The 20,961-nt window shown below is 37.3% G+C and overlaps 1 protein-coding gene across 1 annotated transcript in view; it reads left to right on the top strand.

Moving 5' to 3' along the window:
• EFL1 (elongation factor like GTPase 1) overlaps positions 1-20,961 on the top strand; it is a 211,715-nt gene that overhangs the window by 143,764 nt on the left and 46,990 nt on the right. The window contains exon 16 of the mRNA XM_072619362.1: positions 19,792-19,923. Coding sequence (XP_072475463.1) covers positions 19,792-19,923 — 132 coding nt within the window. The remainder of the gene's footprint in view (positions 1-19,791; positions 19,924-20,961) is intronic.

The following is a 20,961-nucleotide window of genomic DNA, read 5'->3' as shown; positions in this document are numbered from 1 at the left end:
ATATTCTTTTTGCAAGTAGTCTTTCTTTTCTTTTTTAATTAAATTTTATTTTATTTTCAAAGATCAGCCTTTTCTCTACTTCCCTTTCCTCATCACCCCCCTCAGTGAGAAAGCAAGAAAAATAAAAGCTGTTACAAACATGAAGTAAAACAAAAGTTTTCATTTTCAGCGTCTAAAAATATGTCTCTGAATCTTCATCCTGAATTCCTCACCTCTCTGTCAGGTAGGCAGCATGTTTCATCGTACATCCTCAAGCATTGTGGTTGACCGTTATGTTGATAAGAGTTCTCAAGTTTATGCATGCATATGTACATGCATATATATTTACACATGTGTACACAGAAAAATGAACTCACTGAGTTTTTTTGGATTTCCTGATGAGGATTCAGTCTGGTGCATTTTCTAGATCTATTAGGAGAAATTTGTGGAGTGGAACTCACCACATTGCTTCCTGTCACTCAGCCATCTTGACTCTTCCCTGTTCCCCTCAAGTGACCTTTTTGGGGAGAGCCTCCTCTCCGCTCCCCCAGCCAAGATTGGTTGATAGCACCAGCAGAGAAACAAAGGTCTCAGACACCTAGGTCAGTTTATTTTTTGTTCAGAAGAGAGCCACTGATGAGAGTGGAGTACTCCAGAGTTAGAACTCCAGCAAGAAAGCCAACTCATTAAAATCTGTTTGCATACTGATGGAGGACAGAAAGATTCAGGGCTTCCAATTCAGGCTCCTTTAGCTACAAGGAGTAAAACTAGCAACAAAACAAGCAAGTTTTGAGAATCAGTTGCGAAGCAGAGTTAGATTAGCAAGTAAGAATCGAATGTTGATATGAAATACTTGGTTCTTCTATTTTTAAATATTACTCTTTATTCTATCAGGTGACAGACAGCTGCACTAAGTTGTTGACACAAAGTCTCTAGGTCTAAAGAAGGTGTATTCAGCAAGTTAACCTTTTTCATTATTGGCAATCTTTATAAAATCTTAATTTGAAAGTTGGTGTGTTACAGGACACATTAAACACATGCTCAGAGGAAACCACTTGCATAAAATTATGGCATTCAGTTGTAAAAACTTCTCTTGAAATTAAAACCATTTGAAAATATTGGAAACTTCCGTCTTGACACCCATCCTGTAAAATAGGGGAGGGACTTACAAAATTTGGGTTATCAGCATTTGCTGCTTACTATCTGTACAACTCTATAACCTCTCGGGGGTTCGTATGCCTCTTCTTTAAAAGGGAGGTAACAAACTAGATGATTTCATAGGACCTTTCTAGCTCAAAATTCTATGATCCTTTTGTATTATCTCTCAAAAAAAATTGAAGAACTATTTTCAAGCAGTATAGTTTTAATGACTCATGACATGTTGATGATAAAGCAATATTCTTAACAATTTTTTAAGCCATTGTATCTAAAATAAATACCATTACATTATTGAAATTTATAAGTAAATATCAGGATAGTGGGTAAGGATTTGGAGAAATATTCATAAAATCTGTTCACTTTTTTTGTTATTCCTCTTCTAAGTCAGCAAAAATAAAACTATTACACTTTCTGCCTGTGGTAGGACACTTGTACATTTTATTTTCTGGTATAGCTCTCACACTACAGTGTGAGACTGGAGGCAGAAAAAACTACAGGAACCATATTAGTGATAAGGGCAGAGTCCCAGGATCTTTAGATTTTTCAGGTTTTGGTTTTTTTTTAAATTAAGTAAACCAGGTGTGATGATACACCCCTGCAGTCCCTGCTGCAGTAGTGCTGAAGCTGATCTTGTGTCCATATTAAGTCTAGCACCAATATGGTGAACCCCTGTGCACCAAGGACTACCAGGCTGCCTCAGGAAAAGATAACTGATCCAAGTCAGAAAAACAAAGCCAGTTAAAACTTCCATGCCAGTCCATATTGACATCAAACTGGGGAATGACCCTTTCATTTCTAGCCTGGGCAAACTAGAGAGATCTAGTCTCAAAGAAGGAGAACAAAACAATAACTTAAATGAGTGATTGTTAACTTAAAATTGAACACCATTATAAGTAATTGAATGTGCTTAGTAACTTCACATTTAAATTCTTTAATGTGAAAGCACAGGATATTCTAACAACTTTTTAGTGATTTCTGAGTCTCCTTTAGGATTCTTTAGCTATTCCTTCTCTTTCATTTTTTCCTCTTATAAGGTTATAATTAATGAGTACTCTTTTCTTCTGGGCAATCAATTAGTTATTAAACATTTACTAAGCTCTTACTATATACCTAAGGCATTCTAAAGGTACAAAGAAAAATAAAACCACTATCTCTGCTGGTGAAGCACTTCTAATAGGGAAGATCACATATAAATAATTATGTATGTACAGAATGGAGATAGAGTAGACAGAAGGTAATCTTAGCAGTGGAGAAGGGGGAAAGAGAAGAATGGGAAACTTTCCCTTCTCCTTTCCTTTCAGTCTTTCTCTTGACCTTCTCTTCCTCTTCCTAGAAGCACTTAATAATTGGAAAAAAATTAAAATTTATTTTTAAAAATTAAAAATTAATAGTGCTTTTAAAGTAGACTATAATTTGCTTTCAACTATAAGGCAAGTATTGTTATCCCAGTTTTTCAGATGTAGATCAGAGGGGTTGACTCACCTGTGATCATGCAGCTAGTTAGTGGCAGGTGGGACTAGGACTCACATTTCATAATTTTTTACATTAATTTCACGTTATCAGTTACAAGGAGGAAAATTCTATAATTTTACTATTAGGAGGAGTGTTGGGATTAAAATCAAATTAGCTAATATATAAAAAAATGCTTTGTAAACTTCTAGCTCTCTCTAAATGTTCTTTTACCACTTTGCTATTATCAGCATAGATTCCTAGCTACTTGGTAAGAGACTTGAAGTATAGACCCTGGCAGTCAGAGTGTAGTGCAGAAAGGACATCATCAGACTTCTGAAACAATCTCCTTGGGAGAGTGTGAGAGGAGCTGGGCACCCCAGCCAGCTATTAGCTTCATCATTGCCCTTCTATTGCCTTAGGCATACACCCATCTGTTTCATGGAGATTTCTGCCAAACCATGTGGGAGAATCCAGTACACTTAAGACTGGACTGTAATTGTTGGAATGTTTTAAATGTCTTGTTACTCATATGTTCAAGTATTGCCTTGAGTATGAGCATGTTTGAAAAATTAAATCCCACAGTCTACCTTGAAAATCTTCTAGTGATTATCTACTCCCGATATAGAAGAAACATATTACTTGTTACTGTCTAGGCATACAGGTAGTTGGGGGAAACACCCACTCAATGACTAAATTTAGCTAATAGTCATTTGACACAAACTGTTTGTGTTTTTGCATTCTTTGTGTAAGAATTGTACAAGATCTGACTGCTCCTACCAAACTCTAGACTGGGTTTTAAGTGTGGCTAGCGATAGATTGTTTCCTGTTGACCAATCTAGCTAGGTTTGTAGAGTCTCATCAATCATTTATCTGCTCAGTGATGAATTTTTTGGCCACAACAGTGCCCAAAGACTACATAGAGACATTGAGGTCTGCATTTGGTGGTGGAAGACCCCACATGTAAAAAAATTACAGAGCCTTAAGTAGTGAAGCAAGGAAAGATAGGATTTTTTTTTTTTTTGCTATATTTCCTACCTTAGAAGTTCTGACAAGTACAATCATAACATGTGCCTTACTGCCCCTGTCAGAAGGAAGATATCAATGAATACTGATTATTTAGCTGTCTTATTTTTTCATACAGCAGGGAAGTCAATGGGGATGTTGTCTACAGTAGATAAACCATTCTGAAATTATATGTATCCAAAATAGAATTCATATTTTCCCCAAATCCATCCTTCTTCTACATGTCCCTATTTGTGTTGATCACATCACCATTATTTTAAGTTACTCTAGTTGACAATGTCATAGTCATTCTTGACCCTCAGTTCCCCTTCAGCCTCTGTATCCAGAAGTTGTCAGGTCTTCATTCTTCCTCCATCCCCTCTCTCCCATCTAGTCTTTTGTCTTCATTCACACAACTTCTATCGTTTCACAGCTTCTGTCTCCTCTTCCCTCGACTATTGAATGAACCTCCTTATTAGTCTCCTTGCTTCCAATCCCTTCCCTCTCCATTCGAGTCTGGTGCTTAAAGCCCTTCCCAGTTTGGCTCCCAGCTGCCTTTCCAGCCTTCCCTTCTGTCCAGACGACAGTCTTTTCTCCCTTCCCAGTAGTCCATTTTCTGTCTCTCTTGCATTTGTGGTTCCCCATATCTGACATGTACTCCAAAACTCTGTCTTTTGGAATCTTGACCATAGCCCTCATCCCAGCATCTACCTGAAGCCTTGTCCCCCTTCAAAATTGCTTTGAATAACTTTATATATGCTCAATACTTGCTTATCTTTATAAACGTTGTATCTCACCCACCTCCACTACTTCCCCACCCCTCCCAGTGCAGTGTAGGCTTCTTAATGGCAAGCACTGTTTCTTCCTGTCTTTGTTTCCCTTCCGAGCACAGTGCCTTGGCCACTGCACATAATAATAAAAATTTTTGTTAAATTAAATTCAGTATTTCAGGGACTTCTTGGTTTTAGAGTTATCACAGATACAAATCATAATCTCTCTATATAATATATGGGTAGCATATGTTATCATTGTCCAGATGAATCACCTGGTATCTTGGTGTGTTGATTGTTTTCCTTCATTCTCAAAGAGGACCAAAATGGCATCACTCCACTGGGGTCAAGGTACAGTGTGTCCACCTGTGGCTCATCAGACCAACATGAGTTCAGAAGGTTCTACCACAGGTCTGACACAAACAGTCTATATGAACATATGGAGTGGAACTGTCTCTAAATTTGTGCATCTCACCTTTCTTTTGAGCTATTACAATTCTACTTTCCTCATAGAGCACATTGCTCCCTTTGATGCGGGCATCCCATGCTGGATGACCATGTTACCTAGTCGATTCCAGCATTCTTCAGAGAGACCTGGAGGGTGTCCTTGTATCACTTCTGACCTTTTTTGTGAGTTCTTGCCTTGTGTGAGTTCTCCATAAACTAGTCTTTTAGGCAACCATAGGTTTGGCATTTGAACGATGTAGCCAACCTATTGGAGTTGCACCTGTGCAGTAGATTTGAAGGCTTGGTAGTTCAGCTCAAGAAAGATTGAACCTCAGTATCCAGTACCTTATCCTGCCAGGTGGTCTTTAGAATCTTCCTAAGACAATTCAAATGGAAGCAATTCAGTTCTCTGACATGATGCTGGTACACTCTCCAGGTTTCATAGGCATACAGCAATGCACAATAGCTCTGCAGATCTTCATTTTGTTAGGCATTCTAATACCTTTTCTCTCCCACTTTCCTTCAGAGCATCTCAGACTCCAAGCTAGCTCTGGCAATGTGCATCAATCTCATCATCTTTGTGTACATCCATGGAGAGTACACCTGATATCTACTTGGTGATGAACTTCCATTCCTACAGTCGCTTTCCCCAAAGACAAATTCAGTTTTGGAATATGAACACAGTGTCAGGCTCCTACTGGAATACTTTTCAGCCTGGTAGAGCTGCTAGATCTGAAGTTCACCTCAACACTGTCTTAACCTATGATCTGTGAACTTAGTTTTTATTTTATTATTGTTGTTGTTTTAAATTGATACTGTATTTTAGTGTAGTTGGTTTCCTTTATAATCTTTTTTTATTTCACGGATTTAAAAAGCCGTCTTCTAAGAAGGAGTTCACAGGCTGCACCAGACTGCCAGCGGGGTCCTGAAACAAAAAAAGATGAAAAGCCCTTGCTTTAGAAGACAACATAAGGGGAGGATTGTATCATGTAGTTTGCAGAAAGACATTCTGCATTTATTAATTGTACTTTATGGTCTCAGGAAAATTATTTTTTTACTATTTTAATTGCTTTGTGACCATAGTCTGATAGTATTAGGACTGGAAATAACCATAGAGATTTTCTGGTCCACCCCCATCCCCCATTCTATAACTAAGGAAAACTCTAAGCTCCAAAGATGGAACAATCTGCCCAGGGTCATAAAAAGAGAGCTGAGGTTTGAACCTTGGTCTTTTGACCAAGCTCCCTTGAATTCAAGTGCTCTTTTTGCTATGCCAGTCTTTTTTTTAAAACCCACCACACTATGCCCCACCCCCTCCATGACTATGATGATAACTCACACTTAAGCAAAATAATGTCAGGGTACCAATTCTTAGATACTCTCATATTTCAGACCTGCTTCAAGTTAAATTTCTATAATGGGAAAGTATAGTCTTTCTGGGTCTTGAAAACCATTTTCCATACCTCATGAAAAGTTAAGATAAGGATGCACATGGATAGACAGAATTTTTTTTCCTGATGTATTTCAGCATACTTTTATATTTGTAAGAGGAAAACATCCTCCAAACATAGGTTTTCCTGATGACAGTAGTGTTGTATTAGATATTTATATAGCGTATCCTCAGGAAGCAGCGTTAGCAACTAAAGAGTTTTGCCGTCTTGCTGCATACTAGTGTCACCAAGCTATTTGATTTTGATTCCAAACTGTAGTCTGATGGGCTGCTGAGAATAAGAGATGCTGTATAAGAATGTTGTTCCATCATACAATAACAATAATAATAATTAATAGTAGTTATTTTATATAGTGCTTTATGTTTTGCACAGTGCTTTACAAAGAGTGGTCAGCCCATCTGCTAAGACGGTTTTACTGGGGTGTGGCCGCTGCCCATGGATCCACAGGGGTGGACACCCAAGGTGGATGAGCAGCCCTCCCTCCAGAGGTGCTAGTCCTGAGCAAGAACATAGAAATGGAGATGTGGAAGGGATATTTGAGATCTTTTATTATTATTATTGTGACAGTCATCTCCTGTGGCTAAAAGGGGACTCACACACTGTTCAGAGCTCTAGGACAAGTGGCAGAGTGGAGCCTCCATTGTGAGTTGCCTGCCCTGCTGCCAGATGTGCAGCAGGAGCACAGCCAGTTACTGGCCATGCGACTGCACGGGCACAACCACTGAAGACTGAGCCCCCTCTTCATTCCCCCCATCCCTGGGGCTATGTACAGAGTATGAATATTTATTTAAATAAAGTTCTGTTAATCTCTTGTGAAAATAATAAGAATCGTTGATATTATTTTTTTATATTTATATTTTTTATTTATATTTATATTTATATATTTTTTAATATAGTTATATATTATATTGTATTATATATGCTACATATAGCAGCTATATAACACTTTAAGTTTTGCAAAGTGTGCACAGTGCTTTCTTCACAACTCTATGCCCTACAACATGAGTAAAAAAAATAATCAAACACATTTAGTCTAACCATGTCCTACCACTGTTAAGAAAATAGACTCAGAGAACTAGGGTATGTTGATCAAGCTTACACAACTGGTGAGGGACATAAGCAGGGACAAAAACTCATATATTTTGATTTCTTTGTCATTTATTCTTTCTATTACTTTACACTCCTCACTTTTTTTCATTTTTTAACTAAGAGGTTGAGATGGTGTTAGTTACTTTTATCATTTAATTGAATTTACAAAAACATGATTTGAGTGATGAACTCATGCTCGAGTGACGAGCTCTAGTCAGTTTGTGGAATCCAAAAGAAGTGGAAGATATAATCCTTGCCTTCAAATGGCTTGTCATCTAGTATATGTGCATATGCACACATTGTAGCTGTGAGTGGAACAGATGATCATATGGTTTTGAGTTGATAGCTGGACAATAGGGATCCCCCTTTAAATTCACAGATAAGTCAAAATTGAAAAGTCTTGAGAAATACTACAAGCCATACTTGGAAGGAGCTATATTATGTTTTTGTAAGTTTTCAAAGTTAAGAATTACTGCTATAAGTTGTAGATCTCATACAAGACATTAATTTTATCCTACACTGCTGCAGTATTTTTTTTGTGAGCTAGTAAAGCTTCTTTGGCACGCTAATATTGGGGGCAAGCTGTTTTGTGCTAGGCTATTATCATTTACCTGGGATCCTATCAAGTGAAATGCCTTCCCTGTAAAGACCTACCAAAGCTGGAGGTACTCCTTAAAAATAGCTAATATGATGCATGTTGAGATACTATCCCATTAGGACACTGAAAGTGGTTCTGTCTAAGCTCAGCAGCATGGCAGCTGATATAATGATGTATGACGGCAAAGAAAATCATACCAAACTGAAGAAGGAAGTGTTCAAATGAATGGTCTCATCTGTCAGCCAAATGCACTATGTGGCCTAAACAAGTGAATTTGTCTGATTTCCCTTGGCATTTAAGGAAGAAATGGGAACAGAGAGGAAGTAAGCAATTTGCTGTCGATCACAGAGTAAATTTTTGGCAAGTGCGTTAAGAGGTCCCAGTATTTTCCGTGCCTAGTTCAGTGCCCTGACTGGTGGACTCTTTTAGTTTTTTTCAAAGGGACTATGCCCCTAATTATCTTATGATTTTGATGAAACTGAGTGAAATAAAAACCACATGAATTGAGAGCTGCTTTGGCAAATTACAGCCTAAAGCAGACTAAAATGGTCAAGTTGTAAACCTCACCAAAAAAATAACAACCAGGCTCTTGGTGGCAAGACTGGTGGTGGAGTTGGACCACCACATCTCACTGTGGTTTGGAAGCATCAGTTTATTGGCACATTGCCTCAGCTGTGTCACAGGAAATCTGAAAGGTCTGCTTCCTCTCATCCCAGAATTGAATGAACTGTTGTCGTCTTAATAAATCTAGCTGCGTCTGATTAGAAATAGATTTGGCCACTTAAACTTTGGGCTCATTTTATGAAATGCAAAGAAAGAAGTCTCTATGGCATGTGTGGAAATCTTTCATTAACTATATAGAAGATGAAAATATACTGACCATCTGCAGATTAGGTGCTTGGTGAGACGGAGGAAGGGCTACTATTTGTTTCTCATTGGAATCATACGTTCTCTGAGCAAAAGGAGAAAGTACAGCCTGGTCATAGGCCAGATAGGATGGAGTTTGAAGGCCAGCTTTTAGTTCAGGATGTCCCTATACTTCTGGCTTTGTTGGGATATTCTTTTATTTCTAATTTGGAGGTAGACCTTCTGAGCTACAAAAACTGGTAACAATAGCATGTCAAGCACAGCCAAAAATAGTCTCTTCAGTTATTTCCAAATGGCTATAGATAGTGAGTACCCAGCAATATAGTTTTTCTGGAGTTTTTTTGTACAAGCAGATCAAGTCCTGAATAGTGAGAAGAGGAAAGCTCTGATGATTAGAGAAATAGAGGAGAAATGTACATGCATGTGGTCAGAATGATTTGGGGAAAGGCATACTTGGGTTTTGTTACTAGATTTGATAGAAGGGTAGTAAAAGTGAAATTCTGTTCAAATTTAATATAGCTACATGTGATTGTCACTTAAAATATGAAATTGAATGTTCTTAGTGGTTTTCTGCTTGACTTTGATCTGTTATATTTTTAAGACAAAAAAAGAAAGAAGACTATATGATAGAGAAGTAAGCCAGCCCCAAGCTAGTATTGTGATATTTCAGGTTTCTCGTCACTCTGCCTCTGATTTCCAATCTGTACAATGAATTATTTTCTCATCATAGTATGCATATAACTCCGGATTCTCAAAGACTTTTATACCAATGGGATATAAGCCTTGGCAGGCGCTACTAAGTTGGAAAACTTGAAGATATGGTCCTGGGAATTAGACAATTTTCTGTCTAAGGACCAACCTTAACTAATTTTATCGCAAAAGGAGAACCACTGAATGGTGAATTTTTTAGCTGGGGAAACTCATGAAACAGATAAAAATCCTAAAAGAACTTCAGTCCCATGAAGCTGCTTTCTGCTTCCTTAGTGCTAGTGTCAGAGTGTTTAAAAGATATAGACATTAATTTATCTCTTTGTGTATTCTAAATGTGAGTTTTTTTCAGCAGCCATTAAATTAGTACATTACTAGAAGAACTAGGTCATATCCATATGGATATTCTTAATATAAATGAAATCAGAAAACATAAAGAAATTAGAGCTCAATTGAAGGTTGACCATTAAGTTCTCCTTGGGGAAATAAAGGAGATGGTAAAGATGGTAGGGATTGATATGAGTATAGGACAATAGGACAGTAAAAGGACAGCACAAAAGCTAATTTAAGTTCAATTCCATAAATGCTTATTAAGCACTTAACAGTGTGCAAGACACTGTGCTAGTCTCTGAAAATATAGAAATAAAAGTAAAATAATCTCTATCGTTAAGGAGTTTATATTCTACTTGAGTAGATAGGACTTGTACATTTAATGGATCAGTGTCTTATTGATCTCGGTACTCCCTCCATAATGGGAATCACAGCCCATCCATGGCTTCTATCCTGTGGTACTCTTCATGATATCCTCTTATTCATTCTTCACAGGGATCCCACGTGGAGTGGTAGAAGTCTTTCTCTAGATCTATAAGATTATGGCTATCAGGGAGTTGCTCTCTCCACTTTTATGTCCTACTTCCTGTTCTAGTCATATGTACCTTAGATGGTAACTGTTATGTTGCTTTGTGAAGACCGTTCATAATTTGTACTATGCTACAAGCCTAGTTATGCCTACCACTTGCCTTTCATGCCTTTGAGTTATCTGCTATTTTGGTTTCTCAGAGATTGCAATATTCCATGATTTGTAGACATAAGAGAGAATCACAGACATGTGAAATTAAGAACGTTTTTTTTGTAACCAGACCTATGATTTCATCCATGTAAGAAGGAGCTGGTAAGGGCCTTCCTTTAATAATACATTTTGTAAGCCAAGAGAGTTGCCTTGTAGTGTTGAGAAAAGTGTTCAGTTTGGGAAAATTGGTATTGAGAAGAGGGGATTTTAGTTTCAGGGAGAATCACTCCACTCTCTTCTGCTCACTCAGAGATATAGGGCTGCTTCAGGCAAAAGTCTTCTTGTCCTCTTCCTAAGCACTTTGCCGACATTGCTGCCATCAGTGTGTAACTTATTCTTGTGAAGATTTGTTGAAGATGAAAAAGATGCAGCATTCAGTAAGCTGGTGGAGTGGGTGGTGACTGCTAAGCTTAGCTCCCTTTCATCTTTAACACAAAATATGCCAAATAAAATAAAAGATAAATAGAAGAGGCCTGGACTTGTGATTTCATTAGTATAAGGAACTCTTCTTGAAGACATTCCCTCTAACAATGCAGAGAAACACCTTTGCAGGAAGTAAAGGACTGAATTAGTATTTCTCAGAATGTGATGTCACAGATGACATCAAATGTGAGTTAATAGCAGGCCTGCATAACCTGTGGCCCACCAAAGGACTTTCGGGTGGCCCGTGAAAAATGTGGAGGAAAACACCTCTACATTTCTCACAGGCCGCCAGAAATCCTTTGGCTTGGTTGAGCAGGCGTGGTTTCTAGGAAGGTGGAAACAATGGAAATGGAATTAACGAGTCTATTCCTGGTCTGGTCAGCTTCCTTTGCTCATCCTAGGTAAGAGGGAAATTTGTGAGATCCCTACTTGCCCTGTAGCCTCTCTCAGTGAACCGAGTGCTGGGCCTGGAGTCAGGAAATCCTGAGTTTAAATCCAGCCTCAGGCACTTACTAGCCTTCTGACCCTGGGCAAGTCATTTAACTTCGGTTTACCATAGTTTCCTCAATTGTAAAATATGGGGATAGTAATAGCATCTACTCTTATAGGTCTTGGGAGGATCAGATGGGAGTATATTTATAAACAAACAAACAAAAAACAGCACAGTGCCTGGCACCTAGTAAGTGCTGTCTAAATAGTATTCCCTTCCCTTCTCCTTCCTCTTCTTCTATCAGATGTAACACTTTTTAAAATTCCTTCATCCTTTCTCTACCTTCCTAGGGTTTCTTATCTCTTTTCTTCTGGGGGAATACCCAAGCTCTTAGGTTGTCTTTGTTTTCCCCCTGCCCCTTAGACATAGTAAGACTTTGAAGTGGTAGTAGTCTCCTGGATTATTCATAGGTGTGTACTTTTGTAATATTTCAGAGCAAGTCACTTAACTTTTATAAACCTCAGTTTAATTATCTGTAAAATGAGAAAACTGTAGCGACTGCTTAACTCAAAGGATTGTTACAAAAATCAAAAGAAATGATATTGTCAGGATGTATAATATGACCTATTGTTATCAAGTTTTTACTACATTTACATTTCAAAAACCCTACCTGTTTCTAATTCCTTAGGAGGAATGCTTGGAAATCATTGTTTCTGTTAAAAGCTTTTTTTTTTTTTTTAACATTTTCAGATATACTTAGCAAAATAAATTCTTGTTGGATGCAGACCATTTTCCATTGCCTTTTATCATATTCCAATCTGTTCTTTTCTTTCTCCTAGTTGAAGCAAGATTCTATATGATTCTTACTGGGTTTCCTTGATAGTTGACCTATCTGTTGTTGGCACTTGGCAGTTACATTTCTGAGTATATTCTGTCTAGTTTTTTTTTTTCCTCTGGTGCTGATTTTTGTATTCATTCAATCTGTACTTCGTCCTCAGGGTTTCAGTATTTCTGGACAATTTTCTTTTGTTATTTTTTTAAAAAATTAATATTATAGTTTCATATCTACATCATACTCTTCAATAATCTCAGTTCTTAAACTATCTCTCTGCCTCCTGTTTTGTAGGTTGGTTATTTTTTATAGTGTGTTCTTCCTCAAACTTTATACTTACCATTCCTTTCTCTCCATGGACTTTATTGGCAATCTTTTCCACTATTATATCTTCAAATAGCACCTTTATATAAAATTATTTCCCAAGCCTATATAGGATCATGGATAGAAAACTGAAAGGGATTTCAAGAGACCCTAATCTAATTCCAACCTTTTCATTTAAAAAATGAGAAACTGAGATGCAGGGAGGTAAAATGAGCATTAAGCAACAGTAAGTCTCAGAGCTGGTATCTGAGCTCATGTCCTCTTGGTCTGGAGCCTGTGCTCTTTCTAGTCCTTTCTTTCCTCTGACCTCCAGTGTTGCATTTGTATCAGCCAAATATCTCTAACAGGTTGTCCTACTGTCACTTCTAGCTCACCATGACTCATGGAGAATTCATCATCTTCAAAAACCACCTTCCCTTTTATTTTTCCACTTCTGTTAACTCCATCACCATTTTCCCAGTCACCTAGACTCAGAACTTCAGAACTTTCCTTAGTTTTTCCCTCTCTTTTATTTCTCCATAAAGTTATAGGTTTTTTTTTTTTTAAGCTACCTACGTACTCACCTGATCGTTATATTATCTAGGTTAGAAACATTTACCTGTTCCTGTTTGCCTAATGGCCTGTAAGGCCCTTCATTATGCTGGCTACAACTTTGTCTTATCACTTCCATTTGTATACTTTAAACTTTAACCAGTGGAAATCCTTGCTATTCTCTAGTTTTATCTTGTCCCATCCTCCTTTAAAAAAAAATGTTTTTTTCTATTCTGAACTTGAATACCAAAAAATAAAAACAAAACATTCCCACATATGTAACAGAGAACAAAAAGAGGATTCTATGTGAAACTGAATTTCCTTTTTAAAGAGTATGCAATAAGTTCTACGTGTTACTTTCAAAACTGTCCTTGCTTCCTTCTGAACTTCCTTTTCTTCTATTATGTGTATTTTTAAAAATGTTACATTGTCCCTCTGATTTCTTTTCCCAGTCTGTTTTTGGTATCTGCTGACTTGTGGTTTTTCTTTTTAAAAATCTTTTTCTTTTGTTGTAATTTTTTTTTTTTTTTGCTCTTCATGGAGTCATTGATTTCTCTTTGGTCTATTCTTGTTTTTTAGGGAGTCAGTTTCTTGAGTAAGGCTTATCACTTTCTTTTCTAAGCTCACTTGTCTCCTGAGGAACCAGTATATAGGCCAAGAAGCATTAGTTAGATTTGAACTTGGAGCAACTGATTGGTTTAACCTTGGGGAAAGAGTACGACAAAGCTGTATATTGTTACTTTATTTAACTTACATAAGCAAAGTACATCATGTGAAATGCCAGCCTGAACAAATCAAAAGCTATAATTGAGGTTTCTGGGAGAAATATCAATAATCTCAGATATACAGATGATACTACTGTGATGACAGAAAGTGAAAAATAATTAAGAAGCCTCTTGATGAGGGTGAAAGAGGAGAGTATAAAAGCTGGCTTGAAGCTTAACATGAAAAAAACTAAGATCTTGGCAACTGGTCCCATCATTTCCTGGCAAATAGAGGGAGAAGAAATGGAAGCAGAGTCAGATTTTATGTTCTTGGGCTCAAAGATCACTGTAGAAGGTGACTGCAGCCATGAAATTAAAGGAAGCTTGCTCCTTGGAAGAAAAGCTATGGCACATCTGGACAGCATACTGAAAAACAGAGATATCACCTTGCTGACAAAGGACAGTATAGTCAAAGCTATGGCTTTTCCAGTAACAATGTCTGGCTATGAGAGTTGGATTATAAGGAAAGCTGAGTGCTGCAAAATTGATACTTTCAAATTGTGGTGCTGGAGAAGACTTTTGAGAGTCCCTTGGACAGCAAGGTCGTGGTTTATCTTTCATTCCGGAAGAGGACCATGATATCAGGAAGACAATGCCATGACTTGCAAGTGAATTGGATTACAGTGAGGGAGGGCTGTGCAAATCACCAACCTCACTTTCTCCTCCAGAGCCATCTGGCTCCAGTGGTCAGATATGGATGAGGTCAGCTGGAGATGGCCGAGGATGCAGTGGGAGACCTTGGCTTTTTTAAACTAAGGTCTTTCCAAATTCTCACTGTGACTGAGGCAATGCCCATTCGGTGATTAGGGCTGTTTAAGAAGTGAGTCAAGGGATGACCCCTGTAGTAAATAACTAAAGTGTGTGTGTGTGTGTGTGTGTGTGTGTGTGTGTGTGTGTGTGTCTGTCTGTCTGTCTGTCTGTCTGTCTGTGTGTTGTTTTTGGCCAAAAGAGGAACAATTACTATTTACATTCCCTCTGAGTATCAGGGCCCAAAAACTAACCATTAAGCAGCACTGGGCCAGGGGCCTATTGTTGACTAGTTCATGAGAGAATGAATTGGGTTTCAGGCATGGTCTTTAGTTACAACTCTAGCCAGTAAACCCCACAATATTAAGATAGGTTTCAGTCATCAAAATTCACCTTCTTTTGGACAGGTAAGGGCATGGACCTCCCCCTTCCCCCCTCATGGAAAGACAAGAGAAGAAAAGAAAGGGGAAGGAGGAGGGGAGAGGAGGAGCTGAGTTGCTCAAATTAGTCAATACTTAAAGAATCTAATTTAGGCTGTCCACTGGCTACATAAATGAGAAGACAGGCCTGATATTGGGAAAGATTGAAGGCAAAAAGAGAAGGGAACAGCAGAGGATGAGATGGATGTATAGTGTCATGTACACAACTAACATGAACTTGAACACACTTCAAGAGATAGTGGAGAGGAGAAAGGCTTGGTGTTCTGTGGTCCATGGGGTCATGAAGAATCGAACATAATCGAACAACAACTGTGTCAAGTCCACTGTTGTTAGCCCTGTGCCCTCGCACACTGCCTTGAACACAGTAGGTGCTTCATTGATGTTTAACTGTCATCAGAGTTCCTAATAATAAATAAATTCCATATGTATTATTCCTGACAAATGACCATTCAGCCTCTGTTGCACTTCCAGTGACAGAGAACTTACTAAAAGGCCATTTTATTTTGACATAGCTCCAATTTTTAGAGAGGTCTTCCTAATATTGAACTGAATTCCAAAGAAGTTTTTCAACCTTTCATCCTATTCTTGTTCTTTGAAGTCACACAGACTAAAAAACTTGAGTTTTCTTTTTTCTACAAATATGACATGGTTTCCATGTTCTTGACTATATTGATAGCTCTTTTCTGGAGGAACTTAAGCTTGCCAATGTCTCTTTTAAAATGTGATACCCAGAAGTAAATGCAGTATTCCAGATGTAGTCGGAGCAGTACAGTGGGGTTATTATCTCTCTTGTCTTAGTATGTTTCTCTTAATGCAGCCTTAAATAGCATTGGATTTTTTGTCAACCACATCATAACATTGGCTCATTTTGAGCATGAATGTCTTCAAGCCTGGAGGAAAACAAGAATGAGACTAAAGAATATTTGATAATATTTAAAAATTAGTGAGAGGATACATCCTGATCATATCCAGATTTTGTATTGAAACATTGCCTTAAATTGTGTACCTTATTTAAAATATAATGATCATTAACATTTTTGCTTGTGTTTAAACCAAAATATTTTCAACTTCACTTTTTGGAAAATGATATAATTTTTTATTCACATAATCATGTTTGTATAAAGTTTAGGTGTTTGACTACAAAACCAGACATAGGTATCATCATCTATATGAGTACTCTAATTGCTTCAAGAGGAAATAAATTGTTTTCTGAATGTTGGTCTTGCACACACAAATGTATAATATGATGGTGGACATCATAGTTCCATTTCATCTGAGCTGTGAGTCACAGCTCTATTTGTGGATTTTGGCTGCTGGTTTTGCCAGTGGGGTTGTAAAGGTGGTGGGCATGTGTCTGCCAGAAATAATTATGGGTTTCAGTTGTAACACCATTTGACTCAGGTTAGTGTTATATTAAACGGGAAGCTAACACTTCTTCTTCGTGCTAAGTGTGTGTGTGCACGTGTGTATCTGTGCTCATTCATTGATGTGTGTGTACGTATGTGTTTACTGTCTTGCCTAAATGGATGGGATGTAATTGAAGAATAGGATTCCAGAAATGTTGATGGTTTCAGGGAAATTGTCATTTCTCCTGATGTAGAACCACCACCAAATTACACATGAAAGGAATTCTTTCTGTGTTTAGACTTTGGCTCTCCTTTTGTACTCTTTCTCTCTTTCTGGTTGTTTTCCTTCTCAGACCCCTTCAATATGGACATTACTCAAGGTTTTATCGTTTGCCTGCCGCTCTTCTCTCTCAGTGAGAGCTCAGTTCTCACTCACAGCTTCAACTCGCACTGCTGTATGTGCTTGACTGCATCCCTCACATCCCTTCCAGCCCTTATTTCGTTTTTACTCCCCTGCCTATTGCTTATACACATTATTTCCCACCTCTTTGCCTTTGCACACTTGCTCCTCCTTTGTCTGCAATGTTCCTTTATAACTTCTTGGAAAGTGCAAGTTTCTTCAAAGCTCAATATGGCTACTGCCACCAGTTTGAGGCCTTTCTAAATTCCCCACTCCATCCACAATTTGTTAGTGCTTTTTCCCCTCTTGAAATTGCTTTGATAAATACTGTATATTTATATTTATTTAACATTTTAAATCTTTATGTATTATAATAATATAACTATAAATATCTAATTATTTGTAATAGATAATTATATATAGAATAAAATAATTAATATTTAATATGTAACTATTTGTATGTAAATTATTCATTTCTGTACATGCTTTGTCCTCTTACCCCCAACATAAATAAACTCTGACAGCAGGGACTATTTTTTGTTTTTGTATCAGCAGCACCTAGCATGATGCCTCATATGGTAGACAATAAATGTTGCATAAATTGAAGTATATTGAATAATTCCCAAATCTTTATCTCCATCTGTGAGCTTTCTCTCAAGTGCTGGTTGTACATTTCCCATTGTCTCTGTAATCTCCACTTGATTGTTCTGCAGTTATGTTGGATTTAATATGTCTAAAACCCAAGCCATCATCTTCCCCCAACCCCATGAAGTGGTTCCTTTTCCCTACTTCCATACTTTTGTCAGTGTTATCACTACTTTTCCTATCAACCAGACTTGAAATCTTGAGGTCATTGACCCTTTCTTCTCTTCTTACAGTTAATTGGTTGACATCTCTTGTCACATCTTCCTTTACAATCTACCTCTTATCTGTTCCTAACTGGTGTCTCTACTTTTATTTCCTTACCCTGCCTTTCTACTTCTTTCCTGTCAGATAAGTTATATAAAAATACTATTTTGATGAAGTTGTCTCTTTGCTCAAAAATCTTCACTGACTCTTCATGACCTCAGAACTCAAAGGGGTAAAGCCTTTTATTTAGCCTGCCAGGCCCTCTGTAATTTTAATTCTTATTGTAGCCTTCACTCACAGTACTTCCCTAAATGAACTTTCTCAATGCCTTCTAAGCTGATATTATTTCTGTCCTTCCAACATGCCTCTTCATGCTCCTCACTGTCTCTCTCTTCTGATTGGATTTTCTTCTCCAACCCTGATTTATTGAATCTTATTTATCCCTCAAGGCCCAGGTCAAATGTTTCCTCCATTAAAATATACCTGAACACAGTTCCATAACTTAGGATTTTTCTCTATATACCTGTATATATACCTGTATATATCTATGCCACTCATATTATAGCTATTTGTACATATTTCTTATCTCCCCTCAAGATTGTAAACTCCTAAAGGAGAGGAGCTGTTTTATGTCTTTGTGTCATCTACAGTGTATAACACAATGTCATAGACATAGTGTGTTCAATAAATGTTTGTTGACTTTGTTGTACCATCTGACCCCCATCAAATGGGCAAAAATAGTCAAAAACCATGAAATAATGCTATAAACATTATAGCTCAATGGAAGCATTCATTCATTGATGGTGGAATTAAAAACTTCCAACATCTTTTCGAGAGCAACATGCAGTAAAGTTTGTAATGATAATTATACTTGTTGACCCAATCGTTATTTCTTTAGGCATATACCCTGGTAGTGTCATCATAATGCAAATAAAAGAGCTATCTGCCCAAAGATTTTCATGGAAGCATTCTCTGTAATTGTGAGACAGAAAGATAAAGAAACCTAAATATCCAACAGTAGGGGAGTGGTGATAGTGTGGCACATTCATGTAATGGAATACTATAAAGCAATTAAGATACAAACGAGTCTAGAAAGATCTTCATTAAATCATGAAAAGTAGAAAAAAAATCAGAGCCAGAAGAATGGAATGTTTTTTAACTATAATATGAGGGAAGGTGGGGGAAATAAATCTGTGATTATCTGAGAAAAATAATTGAACAATCATAATAATGGAGACTCAAGGACAAAACTCAAAAACGGTGTTAAGAAATTTTATGCATTTTAACTAATTTAAATATGAATCAGTATTAAGCAAATGTAGTTTGTATTGATGTTTGATGTTATTTCTATTAAAACTCTTTAAATATTTGTTGACCAAATGAATGTATGATCAGTTGAAATGAGTCCACTTATTTAAAATTTTCTTTCGTGTCTTATTAAAATATCTAAAGCATCTCTAATTTCATTGTGGTAGTGCTACATCCTTTGGTTGCAGATGGCAGCTTCCCTCCCTTTTGTCGTAGATGGTCTTCTTGAGTGGCCAGCAGCGGTCAGAAACACCTCCATGACCAGCCTTGGGGTGTCCTCTTTAGATTGAGCAGGGCTTATCTTTGAATAGTAGTTACTTGAGGACCTCTCCAGGTTGTGCTTTTCTGACAAAGCTTTCAAAAAGCCATTATCACTTCTTAAACCGAAATGAGCTATGATAATAGGATTTGAATGGAGGAAATCTTTCTGCATTAATGAAATTAATTCTTTGTTATAGAGAATTTCTTTTATGTTTATTCTTAAAAAATTAAATGTTATCTATAAGCATGATGTATGTAAATCAGTTTTGGAAGACAAGATATTATTGAGTAATTCTGTATGCCAAATTGGGACCTACTTTAGTACTTTATGATACAATAGGGTATTAAGGTTTAGGAAGCAGTGACAGGTGTTGCATATCAATAAAAAAATCAGTGTGCAAATCTGTATCATTTTAAATTAGATGAGACATTGTCCTTTTTTGGTTTTCATTGTAAATTCAAATTTTGTCATTATTTATTGATATTTTAAACCTGTGTTTTTTGTTCACTTAGTTTTTGTTTTTACTTTTTTTGTTTGTTTTTTAGGAATAGGAGGTCTACAAGAGTTTGTCCTGAAGTCTGCAACCCTGTGTAGCTCACCTTCTTGCCCACCCTTTATCCCACTCAACTTTGAAGCCACACCCATTGTGAGAGTTGCAGTTGAACCAAAACATCCAAGTAAGACAACTCTTTGTCTTTCAGCTCAGTTCTACAAACCTTTATTAAATGCCTCCCCTGCAAGACACTTGTGCTTTGCTCTTTGTAATGGATACTAAATGTTATGCTTTTAAAAATGCTTGTCTTTAGTATTTATGGACTTTGTAGTAGGCAAAGAAAGGACTTTGTAGTACCCCCTTCTGTCTTGCTGGTAATTGGGGAAAATTCAGTGAACCTGAGGGTGAATCAGAATCACAGACTTTTATAATTGGAGGAAACCTCAAAGGCTGTGTAGTCCAACTGGCCCTTAAAAAATGATCCCTTCCACAACATGACTGATAAGTAGTCTTCCAGCCTTTACTTAAAAAACCTTTAATAAAAGAGAACTCATGACCTTGTGAGGCAGTTTATTCCACTCTGTTTTGATTAATAGACATAAAATCAGAGTTGATCAGTTTTACTTTGTCTCCATAATCATTTATCATTGCTCCATTTGTCCAAGGCAAATGGGACAAGGTTACTTCTCTTCTTCAGTCCTCTTCTTTTCCTCAGTTTAGTTAAAAGAAACAAATCTCTCTTGTTTTTTAATTCTTAGCATTTCTTGCCAAGATTAACTCATTCTTACCTTTAGCCCTCCTGACATTCTTCCCACTTCCTGCCATTCTGTTAGTCCTCCATTCCCTGTCCTTGTTTCTGTCCCCAGTACAATTCTGAAAAATCTTAACTGGTTGATGAATTTCTCCTTTGCACCCAAATACGTCTCTTTAGACTACTCCCCCTTTTCCCTCTTCATTAGTTTTTCTCTTTGGTCTTCAGAAATATATTCTTGATGGCTTTCTATGCCTGTTACAATCCATAAAATTCTGCCTATCATTTTAGTGAACCCTTTGGAAAAAAACTCTTATGGGGAAAGGGCAAGATCTAAATTGTGATATAAGAAGATGAATAGAATCAGAAAGTTCACAGTATAAACAAATGCAAATGGACTAGGCCAGAGGTTGGAGTGCTCCACAATTGTGGAGAGAGGAATAGGTCAGAGGAGAGTCTCCAAAAAGGAGT

This window comes from Notamacropus eugenii, chromosome 1 (assembly GCF_028372415.1).
Source record: "Notamacropus eugenii isolate mMacEug1 chromosome 1, mMacEug1.pri_v2, whole genome shotgun sequence".
In the NCBI taxonomy this organism is placed as follows: Eukaryota; Metazoa; Chordata; class Mammalia; order Diprotodontia; family Macropodidae; genus Notamacropus; species Notamacropus eugenii.
This window is presented reverse-complemented; position numbering and strand designations above follow the sequence as displayed.